Here is a 15,995-nt window from a genome sequence, read left to right on the forward strand (position 1 = left end):
TACAACCATGAAAACATTTTAATTACAATGCATTGGTATCACTACTTCTCTTTGTTTTGGAAACATTTCTGAACACCCACCCCCCCCTCTATATTTCCCTTAAATGGTTCAGTCCAGCTGCTCCTTCAGCTGGGAGCAGCACTACAGACAGACAGCTAGTGGATGCTAAGATGGCAGGATGCTTCAAAAATCAGGAAGTTTAAAAAGAAAATAAAAAAGCTGAGACTAGAGAGAGAATAGAGGGGTGGACAGTACGTCACCCAGTTCTTCCAGAGGCGAGATGGGTCAGTTAGCTCATCTGATGGAAAGTTGTGGAACATCAGCTCGTTGTTTCTTTTAAACTTTGTTTAAGCTAGCTCACTTTGCTCCCATATTAGCTCATATTTCTGAAGAAAACTCTGGATTTTATTCATTTCACTGTTGTTTTAGTCAAATAATCAATGCAAGCAAACGATTAGCAAGCTGCTCTGCTAAAAACAAAAAGAATGTTCCGCATGTTCTGAACAGACACGAGAGCAGCCGAAGCAGATGCTGCCAGAACCCCCCCCCCACCTGAACATGTCCAGGTGGCCCCTGAGGAAGGAGGTGAGCAGCTGAGGGTTGAATCAATTGATTATTGTGGAGAAAAAACACTATATAATAGAAAAAATCGTTCAGAATTAAGAATAGTAAATAAAAATAGTTTGTATTTATTTAAGACTGATTTGAAAGGTTAAAATCCTCAGCTATCACTGTAATGTTAGGTTAGGTCAGTAGTTTGGGACTCACCCTCCTGCTTTGCATTAGGAACAGAGCACATTTTTAGTGCAGCAGACTGGGTGACTGCTTTCAATCCAATCAAGGAAATAATTGAATTTTCTAGATTTCAGAAGATTAACTATCATAGATTAACCATATAGCATCATATATGTTTTCCCCACTAATCTAATGCTTCACCTGTGAGTCTACAGATTTGGAGATAAATTAGACTTGCATGTGTTGCTACATGAGGGAAACAAAACATGGAGCATTGGTAGTCAAATCAACTTCCCCTGACATTGTTGGCGAAATCACTGAAAGCACCTTCAAGTAAAACAAAATAGTGGGGCGGGGGGGTGCTTGGGGCTCACTGTCCTCTAGTCCGCCTGGGGTGTCCCCCACAGGGCATGGTGGGTGGGTTATGTGTGACGTGACTGTGTGATGGTGAGTGTTTGTGGGTACGGTACAGGGGAGGGTGTGAGTGTGGGGTTATATGGGGTGCAGATTGGAGTAGGTGGAAGGTGGGGGGAGGGGGTCAATGGCGCCCTGGTTCCCGGGGTTTTCCGACTGGCACATTGTGGTGTGTGCTGGCCTGCGCCGGGTGGTTGTCTGGGGTGGCCTGGTCCTCCTAGGCATGGTGCGGGCCCTCTGCCTTTGGGGGGTGGGGGGGCCGCCTCTGGGCTCCTGGGGCACTGGGCCCTTCGCTTGGGCTGCCCTGGGTGGCTGGTCCCTGGTGGGGCCGGCGGCTGCCGATCTTGGCCCACTGGGACCTGCGCCCCAAGACCGTGGGGGGGCTCTTGCTGGGGCTCTCCTTTGCCGCCCTTCGGGTGGGGCTGGAGTCGTCTTCGTGGTGGGGTAGCTTGTGTTAGTGCTCCGGGGCTGCTGCTGGGGGCCCGGGTCTCTGGGCTGCCCTGGTCTGCCTCTGACCTCCGTAGGGGCGTGGTCACATTTGCTCCTTATTCCTCATCCTCTGCATGCTGACACAGTCACGGAGTTGTTCAGTGGGTTTATATACTAAAAGATAATTCTTCTTTTTATTTTTCCTGTGAGTTAGTATCTGGTCGCTGTTATGCTACTTTCATGTTATGTCTTTTTGATTGGGTTATTATTTAAAAACTCTTAATGATTAGCAACTCTGTTTTTTTCGTTTTTTTTTTTTTTTTGTAAAAGTTGTAGGGAATTTTCTGGTGTGTTCATGTACAGGTATAACAGTTTGTTGTCTGGTGATGGTGTGGATTGAAGGGTCGTTTCCTTCTGTATGTGATCTTTTTGTCTCCTTTCTTCTTTCCCTTTTGCTCTTTTTGTTATTTTCCATCTTTTTCTGTCCCCTCCGGTCAGGTCCAGCAAGATTACATAGATTCCGTGATTCAAAGTAAATAAATAAATAAATGAATCAGATTATCAGGAGGAGCCTTACCCATAGGCCTCCCCTTGGCAGAGCAAATTTGTTCAGCACGATAAAGCAACCAGATTATCATTTTGCTGCTATGATGCTGGACAGGACAAGTTAAAAAAAATAAATAAATAAATAGTGGAAGGCCACCAGACATAATGATTGTGATGCTATTACATTATATCACTGGAGATACTATATAATAGAACAGCTGGATAGAATAGAAAGCTGGACTTCAGAACTTGATGAGTAATCTTGCAGGGAGAAAGCTCCACGTTGGGCTCTTGGTGAAAAAGACTGAGCAAGGACCAGTGATGAATGAGATTGCAAGAGCTTGACTCGGCAATAGTGTACCTTTACCACTCCTTGATATCTTATTACACAAAGTTCTGCCTTTTAAAATGCAATTATTTAATTTTAAAGACGGCCCCCAGCCATCGTTTGGCTGTAAATCTCCACAGTGGTCTGCTTGTGACTGTATTACATTCAGTTCATATAATACAATAACCCATGTGAGGTCCCGCTAGTTTTTGTTTCTGAACCTTCCTAATTTATTTTACCATTTACTTCTGATTTGATTTGTTTGTTTTTATTTATTAATTTTTTGCTGCGTCTTGTTCAGTGATAATGTTCAATAATAACGCTCACAGTACAATAAATCATAAAAAACAAGTGGCCATTTTGTTTTTGATGGTTGTTTTAGCTAAGATTTGATTTTTTTCTCGACAGATTATAAATGCAAGTCATTTTCATGAAAGAGATTATTTTTTATTTACGTTTTGTATTTTAAGTAATTGATCTAGAGATAAATAATTGTTTAAGTATTTAAAAAAAAAAAGATGGATGGGTTTTTAAATATAAAGTATCTGTCTTGCAGACAACTTCTTTGTATTTTTAGTGCCTCCCCTTCCAAGTAGCCTCACTGTCATGTTTTTTCTTTTCATAAATATAAGTATGATGGTAAAAATATCATTAAAATTGCTCATTTTATTACAGTATCAAAATTTTCAGGGGGGGCACTTCAGTTTCTTTTCATGGGGTCCAAAATCTCTGGTAGCACCCCTGGTCCTCGCTGACATCTCGGGGCCTCACTTCGCTGTGCGACAAGTCACTTGACTTTCCAAATGAAGCTTCATGAGGTCAAACCCGCGTGTTCCCTATCGCCAACCATGTGTGCCAGTTTTTAATTGAGGGCAGAGTTATCAATAACTCAGTGTTTATAAATGGTCACAATCCATCCGCACCTTGTGGATTTATGAGAGGAGAAGTTTCTGCATGCATATTGCTATTGATTCGTTGATTAACAAACAGATAAAATAAGATTTAGGTAAGATTAGTGTTTCATTACATCTGACATACATTCATACTCTTATATTGGCACACAGATGTTCAAACATTTTGATTACTATACATACATCTTTCATATACTCTAACATACACAGACACATATTAAGCACACATAGATATAAAGGTTAGGTTAGCATATTAGTCTGTAGTGAATGTGTGATAATCAGAGTTTTCGTCTGTGTATTGAGTGCTTGAGAAAGTGAGGGATGAAGAAAGAAGGACAATGAAGGCAGAGCCACCAAAAAGAGCAAGGTCATACATGTAGGAGCACTTTAGGAGCATATCAATTCTAAATATTAACATGTATTGGTATACAACATCTATAAAACAATGTTAATACCTCTTATTTGTCCATATTTATTCACATTTTTTTGTGTAAAGGGCGGCAAGCTGAATTGGATGAGGCCTAGCTGACATGACTGTGCAGGACTGTCTGCCATTTTCTGTTGTGGAAGATAAAGGTTTTTAAACACAGTGGCTTGTGCTAAACCACTCAGGTACGCAAATTGTTTTGCCCATAGTTTAAAACTGGTGGTAAAGAAGGCACTGAGCCTTCTTTACCACTGAGCATGCAGATATCTGTACAACGGCAAGAAAAATGGTTCCTTTCTTCAAATCTAACACAAAGGCTAAGGAAAAGCTTACAGAAGCTTAAATACAGCTGGAGAAACCTCCACATAAACTGATTTGAGAGGTTGAAACCAGGTGGAATTCAGCTTTCAACATGTTACAACATCTAAATGAGCAGCATGGGCCAGTAGGAGAAGTGCTAACATCTCTTACAACAGATGCGGTGGTCCTTAGCTTTGCGGACTAGTTTAAAATGCGACAGTGGAGGTCGGCCTTACATGACTAAGCCCTACCTCTCCAGAGGCGAAGACCCATTGAAATGCTGGGACTCAAGGGCAGCAGTGTATCCAAGTACACTGTACAAGCTTGCCAAAAGAGATTTACACATGCCTGCTACTTCTGTCCCGTGAGAAAGGATCTTCGCTAAAGCTGGACAGGTAGTAACAAAGAAAAGAAACAGACTGAAGCCAAACATGGCTGAAATGGTGCTGATTTTAAATAAAAATATATGAACATCACTCAAAGGTGGTGTGTTGAAATCAGATTACAAGATGCTCAAAGAACCATTACTGTTATACATAACTGTGCCTTACTTTTTCTTGACACATTACCCTTTAGTATCCATGTAAAAGTTTTGTTGAAGGCTGGCCAGCAGATCATCATATTTTATTGTGTTAAATCCTTTATAACACTGATCCATTTTAAGACATTTGCTTGATGTTCATTGTGTGTTTTAGAAATCTTCACTTCCTCCATCTCTAGGATTAATCCAAGTTATTTCAGAAATACATCGAACTTTGTAACTCATCCACCTTTTAATGTTAATGATTTATAGGTGCAGTATTTCATACATTTGTAAAAGAATAGGGGTACAGAAATGCAATCTGCAAAAGAATGGGTTACATCAGTAACCATCACCACTTAAACTCTGATGCAACTATGCAAGGTTGTGGTGGTGGGTTTCTTTTCCTGCACTGTCCATCTCACTCAACTTTAAAATTCAAATTGACCAGAACTTTCCAACATCAACTAAGTATAAACATAACACAGGAAGTAAAGCACAATTCACATTTATAGAACAGCAATCACACAAGGTTCAATTTCTGCTGAACATGCATCTCCCATGAGCCTTTGTGGTCCAGATACACTGTTTTGAAAATAATGTTGTGTTTTCAGCTAACAGCTCTTTATGAAGAAAATTGTTCTTTCTGTCTATCAAACAGTCTATATTTGGATTTGAACCTTGGGCATCTGGGGAGAACTGTCACACAGTGGAAACCTGGACATGGTCAGACCAATTGGTATTTCAGATAATATTTCTTGAAATAAATGGAGCAAATATGAAAAGGGAGCATCCAGATGAGCCCAAGTCCAAAAGCCAGGCTCTCTGATGGTATGGAGTTGGATCAGTGTCCTTGGCAAAGCTCATTACCACTTCTGTGATGATAGAAAAGTTCACTGGGATTTCATAGTGACATACGCTGCCTTCAAGACCAAATCTTTTCAAGGGTTGTCCATACAGTTTTCAACAAGACGACCCAAAACCACATTTGGATATACAATAATTAATGTACATTAAAAAATTTTATAAAGTAAATCAGACAAAACGTCAAATATCTTTTCTGGAATAAAACAAAAGTAAAATAAATATAAAAAACTGTGTTATTTGATGCCTTTTTGTTTGCATTCTACATTTAATCCCAACTTTTTCTGATCTGCAGTGGCACAAACAAAGTCAAATGAAATCTGACCAGAACAAATCAATTTGTAAATAAATGCACACATACTTCATATTTTCTCTCACAGAGTTGTTTGTGATGCAATCCATAATCAGTGGCCCAGTAAGATTATATTAAGCACTCTGAAGTCATAGTGAGGTGGCTCCCATCAGCCACTGTGGCAATCACACAGGAAATATAATGAGACCATTAAGTTTGGCGAATGCAGCTTTGAAAGCTTCTCGTCCAGCCGGCTGGGGTTCCACTTCGCACATCTCTTCAAAGCTTTTTAGCAGCTTGATGTGATCTGAGATCCACGGTGTGCTGCAGAAGCAGGTGCAGAGCATTCTGATTGGATTGCCTTCTGAATGGCTTCCATAATGTTGCAGCGTTTCTGTGGCGAGGATACGTTTAGCATTATGTGGCTGTTAAGTGCATCCTGTGACCTTTAACAGGAGTTATAAAATGCTGAAAATGTGCTGACCCAGGTCACTTCCTATTGGAGGAAAGAGCTGAACTTTGTGTGCCGTCATGAGAGTTGCATTGTTGTTAGTAGTTTATGCGTTTTTGTTATGTTATGGTATGTTGTTAGCATACTTCTATTTCCACAAGAAAAAAAAAACTCTTTGCTTTTTACTGTAAATACCTGAAATAACATCTTCCTCATGAAGGTTTTTAAAAGATGACGTGGGATGGCATGACATGTTTTTAAAAATCACAATACATGGAAACAGGAGGTCAGGAGAGAGTGTCAGGCTGACCATGACGGTTTGGGAATTGCAGTCAGGAGGCACTTCTCCATTCATGTGGCACTTGGCTTCTTGCCACCATAATGGATCAGAGAAAAACAGGGGATGAGAAATCCTAGGACACTAATTAGACCAGGATTAGGAAGAGGGATAGATTGAAGGATAAAAGAGACACGGCTCACTGGAAGTTACCTTACTTTTTTTTTCCTCTCCTCTTCTTCCTCTGGAGCAAAAGCCACCAGGGTAGCATGAGAGGGACGAGCAGAAAGGTCTTTATAAAGTATTAGCACCAATCACCTAGCCTAAAGGATGGAAAGTAAACAAGGCGTGTCTCCAAAATCTGCTCCTCTCACTGAGGATATAGTGTTTATGAATGCAAGACATGGCTTCTGTCCTTGTCAGCAGCTTCTGGCCTTTTCATTTCCACACACTGGATGCTGGTAAATGTTCATAAGATGCAAAAAGCAGCCATTCATGTTTGTTAAGCATTCAAAAAACATTTCAAGCATTCAGATTCTTCAAAAAATTAGATCATTTATCGACACCTCTGTAAGAATCCGATACCCTGCAAAGAAGAGTTTTTAATGGTTATCGCATTCTGGAATATGTGTGGGTGTGTGTTTGCTACATGACATTTCAGGCTTTAAAATACAAATACTGCTTATGAAAGTCTGCGTGTTGTCCTTTGCTCCTCAAAAAGGGATTTGGGAATTTCAAACACACAGTCAGCTCCACTGATGACTCGCCAGATATGGATGACCTGTCTCTGTGTGAGTTCTCACGGCTTTAAAGACCACTTGAGCCGCACCCATATCTGTGCCATATCATGCTGATTTTATTCATACTGCCCTGAAATCAACACAAGACAACAAATAGAGCGCCACATGCCACAGTGCATGAGACAAATATCAAGAAGTAAACATAAAAAAAATGTGGCAGTCAAAAATGTGATGCCCTTACAAGCTGATGCTTGGTTTCCTTAAAAGAACATATTCATTTTTATTATGCTGTTGAGGGGCAATCTCAAGGTTTCCTTGGAAGAGATGAATGTTTCAAAATCATACTGTCAAAGCTATCCATTTTGTATTCAAGCTGTCACTCACAGTGCCATTATGTTCATGACTGCTGAGGCTGGGAGGTAACACTGCCTCAAAGCTGCTTCAGGAAACAACTTGTCACGCCGCTGCAGGGATGCTTCGTCAGAATTATGTTCATGAATATTATAAATGGCAGTTTGTCTCAACATGGCTACCATTACAGCACCAGTTAATATCTGAGGTTAAGGCTCTGAGATAACCTGCACAAGCCTGAGGCAGAGAGACACAGGCCACATGCAACAGCAGCAGACAGGCAGAAACAGAAGTAGGCTGGTGGGGGCAAAGACACCGACTTGGACAGGTACATAGAGATAGTGAGAGTGCATTAGCCTTGTGTACACGCCTCAGAGGACACGCCACCACCCCCCCGGGGAACTCACGGCAGCATGCGTCCTCCCACAGGTAGTCACAGTACAAGACACGGTCGACCAATCTGCCTGAAATAAGACCCAGAGAAAAGTCTCCCAACCAGAGAGGTTGTGAATTTATGACTGATGTTGTGATCAGTCAACCAAACAGCCTACAAGTCAGCCAGCTTACATTCATCTACATTTATATTTTTGGCATTTAGTCCTGAGGGTGTGAAATGGTTGAAGGTGCAGGGAATTGGCATGTTGGCTAAAGCTTAGTGAAACAGAGTGTGTGCCCTAGAGAACATGCCCATATGAGTTTTTGTCAGGACTTTCAAACACACTCATGACTTTACAATGAATCACATGGGAGTTTTCTGATATCCATTTATATAGTAATTTTATCAGTTTGCAGCCAAATCTAAAGAATGTGCTTGATGTGGAGACAATCTCTCCCAAGTTTGAGCTGGAAAAATCGATCACCAAATTCAGTCTTTAATACCGTAAAACCAAAATAATGAACATACTTAGCAAAAATCTCAAACAAAAACCTTTAGTCCTCCTCCATCTATTAAGTCATAACAATGACCTAGAGTGTAAACAGAAGTCCTGAACCAATGAGACAGCAATGTTATTCTGTTATGATGCAGCAGAAATTAATCACAACGACGGGGCGTCCAGGTTTTGCAAAGCAGTTTCTCTGCTGATTGGGCCACGCTCTGCATCCTTAAAAAAAAGTGGCAGCAGGTTGTGTTTTAATAATAAATGGGGTCTGGGCCTTTTATAGGGCGGGGGGTTTAAAGAATCAGTGGACCAAAATTCAAAGTGTCTGCAGATGTTTTAAATTTCATTTTTCAAATCTAACATGTCTTTGTATGTAAATAAATCTAATTAGTGCATGGCACTTTACCAAGGAGCAACCACTGTATGTGGTCGCAGACAATCCAGAACAAGCTACCTGCATCTCAGACATGAAGAATTTTCCAGTTGCCTGAATTATCTTCACATACCTACATGGCCATAAATTAAGACAAACAACATCTAAAAACAGACATTTGCAACCCTGCAGCCTGTAAGTCTGCATTTCTAGATGCTGTTTTCATATTTCACTAATAAATAAATAAATAAATAAATAATTAAACATGTATGAAAGACATGTTAAAAATGTTAAAGGTCTGCTCCTTTAACCGAACAAGACCAATGTCAATATCTGAACCAGTTTTTCATCAGACCTGCTAGTTTCATTAAATCTTCCTGGGATAGAGGCCGGTAAGGCTGACTGACTGACCGTTGTCTAACTTTAGAACACAGGTGTCTAACTCAGGTCCTTGAGGGAAGCTATCCTGCAGGTTTTTGTTGTTTCCCTGCTCCAACACACCGTAGCCCTCAAGGACAGGAATTTAATACCCCGTCTGGACAATCTCCTGATGTAATAACACCACTTGACCACAACAGGTGACCTGTGAAAAAGCTGTTAAATTATTATTGTTTTTATGTTTTTTTTCAGGTTTTGATACTGATAGACCTCAGCAAGTTTTGCTTAACCAAAAAACTGCTCTCATACTTTCTCAAAACAACTGTCTCTGCAGTAGAATCATTTAAAACTAAATACAAACAAACTTAAGATGATGAAAGTTGACATTAACCAAGTTAGTAATTTTTCTAACTCATCCAGTTGTGACCGCTATGGTGCAGTTAGAGCTCAGTCTCCCCTCCTTTCATCACCAAGCACCAGCAGCCAATGAAAATAAAGCAGCTGATCTCCTCTTGAGGATGCTCTTGGGGCCAAACTGTACCCCCCCCCCCCCCCCCCACACACACACACACACCTGCCTTTTTTTTTGGAGGGGAGTCATTATAAAAAGGCATTGAAACAGAGGCCCCAGTCTGCAATGTAACTATTAAAGCTTTAAAGCTGAGGGCCAGCAGCACATGATAACCTCCTCACCCTCTCCATCTAGCACACACACAAACACATGAAAACATGTTGCTCTCGCAGTGCCTTAGTCTTCACTGCGGGTTAAAAAACAAGTCCATGCACCATGTCCTAATCAGCTCAGACAAGACTGAATATGCAGGACTTTTCCTCATTTTTTCTTCCAAATAGAATAAAGCAAAAGCCGCCACAACAACAAATGCACATGAAGCCACAAAAGAAGAAGCCTGCGAGACAGTTATCTAAAAAGACTGATTCATTTTGTTTCATTATCTGATGAGCACATACCCATCCAGTTTAAATGCAGAGATGGGAATGATTGAATTGTGCATCATTTGAGGGCACAGTTAGTGGGTTTGTGACAACTATTAGCTGGTAAAGAATCAGACAATAGTAGCACGATAGCAGCAGGCTGCACCCTCCACTGCGCATGCATGTTTGTCACTAAAGGTGTGCATGTCAAAGAACTTTAGTTTCATTTTCTCCTAAACTATAAGCATCTATTTAATTACTTTAAAAAAAGAGATTTTAATAGATTTTTAACGGTCAGTTTAATGTTTAAATATATGATCATAATAACATTTTTTTCTTTAAGATTATGTATTTTGGGGACATTTTGTAAGGAGGCACGTCTCCGTAGTAATGCAGATGAGGCTAAGATCCAACCTCCCAACACCCCCTTTAGAAAATGTGTGGTAATGCAACAAGAGAGGCACCTTTTCTTCGCGATAAAAATGCTGATCATGAACAGTCCATAAGCCCAAATTAATTTGAGTTTACTCATTTCTGAAGAATTAAAAATTCAGTGAAAAACAACAAAAATGGAGATGGAAAAAGATTACAAAAAATATTTAGAGGAAAAACATAATTCAGAATTTCAGGATTTAATGGACATTTTTTCAACAATTTAAGAACCTTTCCTTCCCCAGTCACTTAATTTGCATTGAAAACCTCACATGACAAAGGACCAATGAATCATGCATCCACGAAATGTTTTCCGCCTCAACAGTCAACTTAAAATTTCACTCGGAATTCACGCCATGTTGGCATGTGAAGCCACTCACAGATGAACTGATAAAGTAACAAAACGGTGTGAGTTGAAACATGGATATTCTGTGTGTATGATTCATAATTCAGGAAACTGTAGTTTCCGAGGATAAGCGCGCGTCAGTGCGCGTCTGTAGCTTGCAGTTCACCTGTTAACAGTGGACCACAACATAGCGCAAAGTCTGCGCCCTGTGCGTCACGGAGTTTATTTGCCAAATTACTCAACACACTGAATTCAAGTGAACTCTGAGAAGCAGCCAGAGGGACAGGCAGAGAAGAGGATGGAGCACTTACGCTGCTGTTCTGTCCGGACCAGTAGACCACTGCGTGGTTGTGCGCAGAGTCCCCCGTCAGCGCGAAGGTGCTGCTCGTGAGCTTGGGCTCATCCTGCCGCCCAGTCCCTCTCCCGTTTTCCCTGTTCCATCTGAACTCGGACCTGCCTGATCTGTGCCCGTCTAACATAGAGCCCCGATTTCCCTCAGCGCCCGCTTCCACGCCGGCTTGGTCGGTGAACTCCGCCAACTCCGAACCGCTTCTTTTGGCTCTCCGGAGCGCAGCATCTTCAACAGCCTCCGGTTTATAACTACCGCGGACACTTTCTTTACTGGACCCGAGCGGAACAATTTCACCCCAGCTGGCATCTTTGCGGAACTGCGGGTCATCCTCTGCTGCCTCTCGGTCGCCGTCCATTCCAGCGTTCTGATCGGTAACCCCGAGTTCCTTAAACTCTACTTGAATGCTCCTTAGGTTGGCCGTTTCCTCAGTCGGGTCGGCTCGAATCCCCAGCTGTAATTCCTCCTGATGAAGTTGCACTGGCAACGGGCAGGATGCGCAAGTTATCTCCGCCTCGGCATTTAGTAGGGCATAAGCGGCGATCACCACCCAGATACCCAGAGAGAAGTGCAAGCCTGGGCAGAAGCCAGCCCAAGTCTCCATCGCTGACAGAGATTTGGGTGGGTGAGAGACGGTTGGAGACCTTACCCCGACACCTCAACTCCCCTTCAGTCAGGTCGATGTGGAAAAAGTGACGCCTCGATTGTCCCTCTGAACGTTTAAGGGTGGAGGGGGGGGGGCAGAAAAAGTGCTCTTCAGCTAAACTGTTCACGTCCAAGGATCTTTGGTTCGGGAAAGCCACCACACAGGAGGGAGGAGCTGTGTCGGAGCCAGCTGCCGAGTGAGCGCCCGGAAGAGACAGTGTGTGCGCGTGTGTCTGTGCGCGTGTGTGTATGAGAGAGAGAGAGAGAGAGAGAGAGAGAGAGAGAGAGAGAGACGCTGTCCGTGGTGCTGAAGCTTCTGTTCTTTGAAGTTGCCTTCAAAGATCTTAGTACAAAATCCTCATTGTACGGCACTTACCATCTTAGATATAACTTTTTTTTCTTTTACAATTTCATTTTCTAAATAATGTGTCACACGGGATTTAATTTATTTTGCATGTCGAATTTATGATTCTATTATTTCGTAAAGTTTTTGGATTTTCTGCAGATAAATCACATGTGAGACTGGATGGTCAGCGCAGACTTGCTCCTCTGAGTGGGGGTGCAACTGGGCGGCAGTTTGTGAAATAGAGACACAAACATTTGCTCACGTGCTATCAGAAAATATGTAAGCTATATTCAGTGTTACTACAAACTTGAGTTAATCTGCAGCGTTTAAGGCGGAGGAAGCAGTACTGAATGATCTCTCCAGAAAATACGCCTAAATATCACTTTTTGTGCGTAAAATAATAATAATAATAATAATAATAATAATAATAATAATAAACACAAAAACGCGGGGGAGGATAAACAAAAATCTAGTCCCATGTGCTGCTGTATGTCTAAACAGACCTGATACCGCAAATTTTACGGCACTCAATTTTAATTAAAGTGAAAATGAAATACACTTAGTGTTGTTATTTAATTTCCGTGCGTTTTTGGGTGTGTTTAGGGTAAAAAAAATAATGAACTAAATGCGCCTCTTTCTCAAGAATAACCAATTATGAGTGTACGCACTAGTAAAGGGTTAAATCGCAGTCCGGAACACTGATATGTACTGATGTGTCCTCAGAAGGAAAACATTAGACATAAAAGCAAAAACACTCAATCTTGCACCGCTGCTGTAACCATGCAGGCAGCGACCATCACTGGTCGGTGCTCCAGTCTGCTGTGCTGCATCTCCAGACTCCACGTGAACTGAAGCAGCTCTTCTGCGGGATTAAAAGCCCCGGTCACAAGGAGGAGATGAAGGGGTTGGAGGCGGGTAGGGGCCATAAGGGGTCGTCGCTAGTGCACTTGGTGCCTCGGAGCACTCACTGATGGATTGGGAGGAATTGGCACGGAGTTGCACCACTCCAAGGGGAGAAATAAGACAGTGCCTAGAGGCATGTGAGAGTGACAGGGGGAGGTAGGGGTGGTGGTAGAGGTGTGGGGATACATTTACCAATGTATTGAAATGGTGATGGAGACGGCAAACAATGTTTATATAGGAAGAAAAGGAAGATATATCTTTTTTGTTTTCAGCAGGGTTGAGGTTTAAGTTTAACTTCCAAAGTGCAGCTCAGTTTCTTTTTGTCCTTGTCTGCAGCTTGATTGTCCACAAAATGTATACAAGGGAAAACTAAATGAACTATTTTTGAATTTAAATAAATTTACAATAATATCAGTTTAAGAAAGAAATGCAGTTGCAGAGTAATACAGACAATTTCACCAGGTCCACCTGTTCTGTTGATTGATGATACAAATGACTAATCAGCCAATCAAATGGCATCGGGGGGGGGCGGGATGGGACAAAAAAAAAAAAAAAAGCCTCAACATTTTGGCTCATAAAACGATCAGGTACACCGCCAATGTTTGTGCTTCCTTAGGTGTGAGTATTAACCATAAAACCATGCAGTGAGTTAGCAGGAAGTAGTGAGTGAACACATTCAATACTAATTTTTTTTTTAAAATAAACAAACCTTTATACTCCAGTACAGCAATGACTATTAGAGCAGCATTGACCCTGCTGTGTGTTTCTGAGAGAAAAGTAATAAAACGACATGAGAAAAGCTGGATCATTATTGTTGCTGACCATGTCCATCCCTGTATGACCACAGTGGAGCATCTTCTGATGCTACTTCCAGCAGGATAATGCACCATGTTACAAAGCTCAGATCATCTCCACCTGCTTTCTAGAACATGACCATGAGTTCCCTGGACTCCAACGGCCTCCACAGTCACCAGACCTCAGTCCAGTAGAGCAGCTTTGGGATGTGGTGGAACGGGAGAGTCTCATCATGGATGCAGCCGACAAACCTGCAGCAACTGTGTGAATGAAAACTGTGTAGTTTAGACACAGAAGTTAAAAGAAATCCAATGCAGATGTGAAGCCATCGGCCAACAGAAACCAGGTGTGAGGTAAGAACAAGAAGCAAAACCTATCAAGAAGGGAAAGCTGCAAAAAGCTGCATAAAGCAGGAAGTAAAGCCAAATAACAAACATAAACACTCATAGTCCAAAAAAAAGGAAGAAAAAAAAGAAAAACACTAACATTTAAATCAAAACCACAGAAATAAAATCTTACAGGAAACTCTCTCACTGATGGCAATCGCCTGGATCTGCAGCCCTCCCTGTCTCATGGATCTACATATGAATGGATTGCAGACTGGATTCTAGATTGTACCACTCACCAAGATGTTGTCTGTTCACTTTGATGAAATTGTCTGTTTGGCATAAAACAAAGAGATCAAATGCTTATTTTGGTTTATGTGCCAAACTATGCTGACCTTGCATGTTCTCTTTAAGCTCACAGACATTAGGCAAGGCAAGTTTATTTGTAGCACAATTCAATGGCAAGGTGATTCAGAGTGCTTTACAGAATATATGAAGCATAATTTAGCATTAAAAAAAGAGAAAGAAAATGGATAAAAACTATTTTAAAATAATCCACTTTAAAAATTCAAGCTTAAAAGAAACAGATGCAGATTTGGACTTCTAAATAAAAACTAGTTCCATGAAGCAGAGAACAGGTGGGTCTTTAACCTGAATTTAAATAAACTGAGTGTTTCAGCAGATCTGAGGCTTTCTGGGAGTTTGTTCCAGGCATGTGGACATAGAAGCTGAATGCAGCTTCTCCATGTCTGCTTCTGACTCTGGAACTGATAAGAAACTGGATCCAGATGACCTGAGGGTTCTGGTAGGTTCATACTGGGTCAAGACGTCACTGATGTATTTTGGTCCTAAACGATTCAGAGCTTTATAGACCAGCAGCAGAACTTTAAAGTCTATTCTCTGATGAACAGGCAGCCAGTGTAAAGACCTCAGAGCTGGACTTATGTGGTCCACTTTCTTGGTCTTAGTGAGGACTGGAGCAGCAGAGTTATGAATAAGCTGCAGGTGGCTACTTGATTTTTTAGGTAGAACCTGTAAAAACACTGTTACAATAAGAGTTTTGCTTTAGGCACCACAACAAAAACTAGTAAGCAGGTATAACTGTTGAATTGTACTGATGTTTTGTGCATTGTTGTAATATTTGCATTGATTATTATGCATTGTTGTGCACTAAAAGCACTTATCAAAGAAAAGTCAATAGGAAAACTGAGTGCTGGTGTTCATTCTTTCACTCTTCCATTTTTTAAGGGCACAACAGATCAAGCAATGAAACAAAAGTCAACATCGGACTGATTTTTACTGGCTAGAGAGAACTCAGAGAAGATACAGGATTCAAGACAGATATCAAATTAGCCTTTGTTAGGGGGCACCTAAGTTTCAAAGTGAGGTTTTAAAACCTCTAAAAACAACTGTGTGAAATGTAGAAAAGTGGTGAACTGTTGAAGAAGTTGTGAGAGATGAATCCCAAATTTATGCTCCCAAACATAAACAGGTACGTCCATTTCAAACACTGTCATACATCACGGTCTTCATACTTCCAGTCCGGGGGCGGCACGGCTTAATGGGTAGAGTGGCCGTTTCTTAGCCCAAGGGTTACTGGTTCGATCCTGGCCCACAGAGTTCATGTCGAAGTGTCCCCGAGAAGACGCCGAACCTTGAGCGCCTTGCTTGGCAGCTTCTACCGTCAGTGTGTGAATGTGTGT

The 15,995-nt window shown here is 41.5% G+C and overlaps 1 protein-coding gene across 1 annotated transcript in view; it reads right to left on the minus strand.

Annotated features, from left to right (window-relative positions):
- The window catches only part of sorcs3 (sortilin related VPS10 domain containing receptor 3), a 298,121-nt gene extending 286,047 nt beyond the window's left edge, over window positions 1–12,074 (minus strand). Inside the window, 1 exon segment of the mRNA XM_041983793.1 lies at window positions 11,240–12,074. Coding sequence (XP_041839727.1) covers window positions 11,240–11,881 — 642 coding nt within the window. The 5' untranslated portion in view covers window positions 11,882–12,074.
- Between the last annotated feature and the right edge of the window lie 3,921 nt (window positions 12,075–15,995).

Source organism: Melanotaenia boesemani, chromosome 4 (genome assembly GCF_017639745.1).
Source record: "Melanotaenia boesemani isolate fMelBoe1 chromosome 4, fMelBoe1.pri, whole genome shotgun sequence".
Lineage (NCBI taxonomy): Eukaryota > Metazoa > Chordata > Actinopteri > Atheriniformes > Melanotaeniidae > Melanotaenia > Melanotaenia boesemani.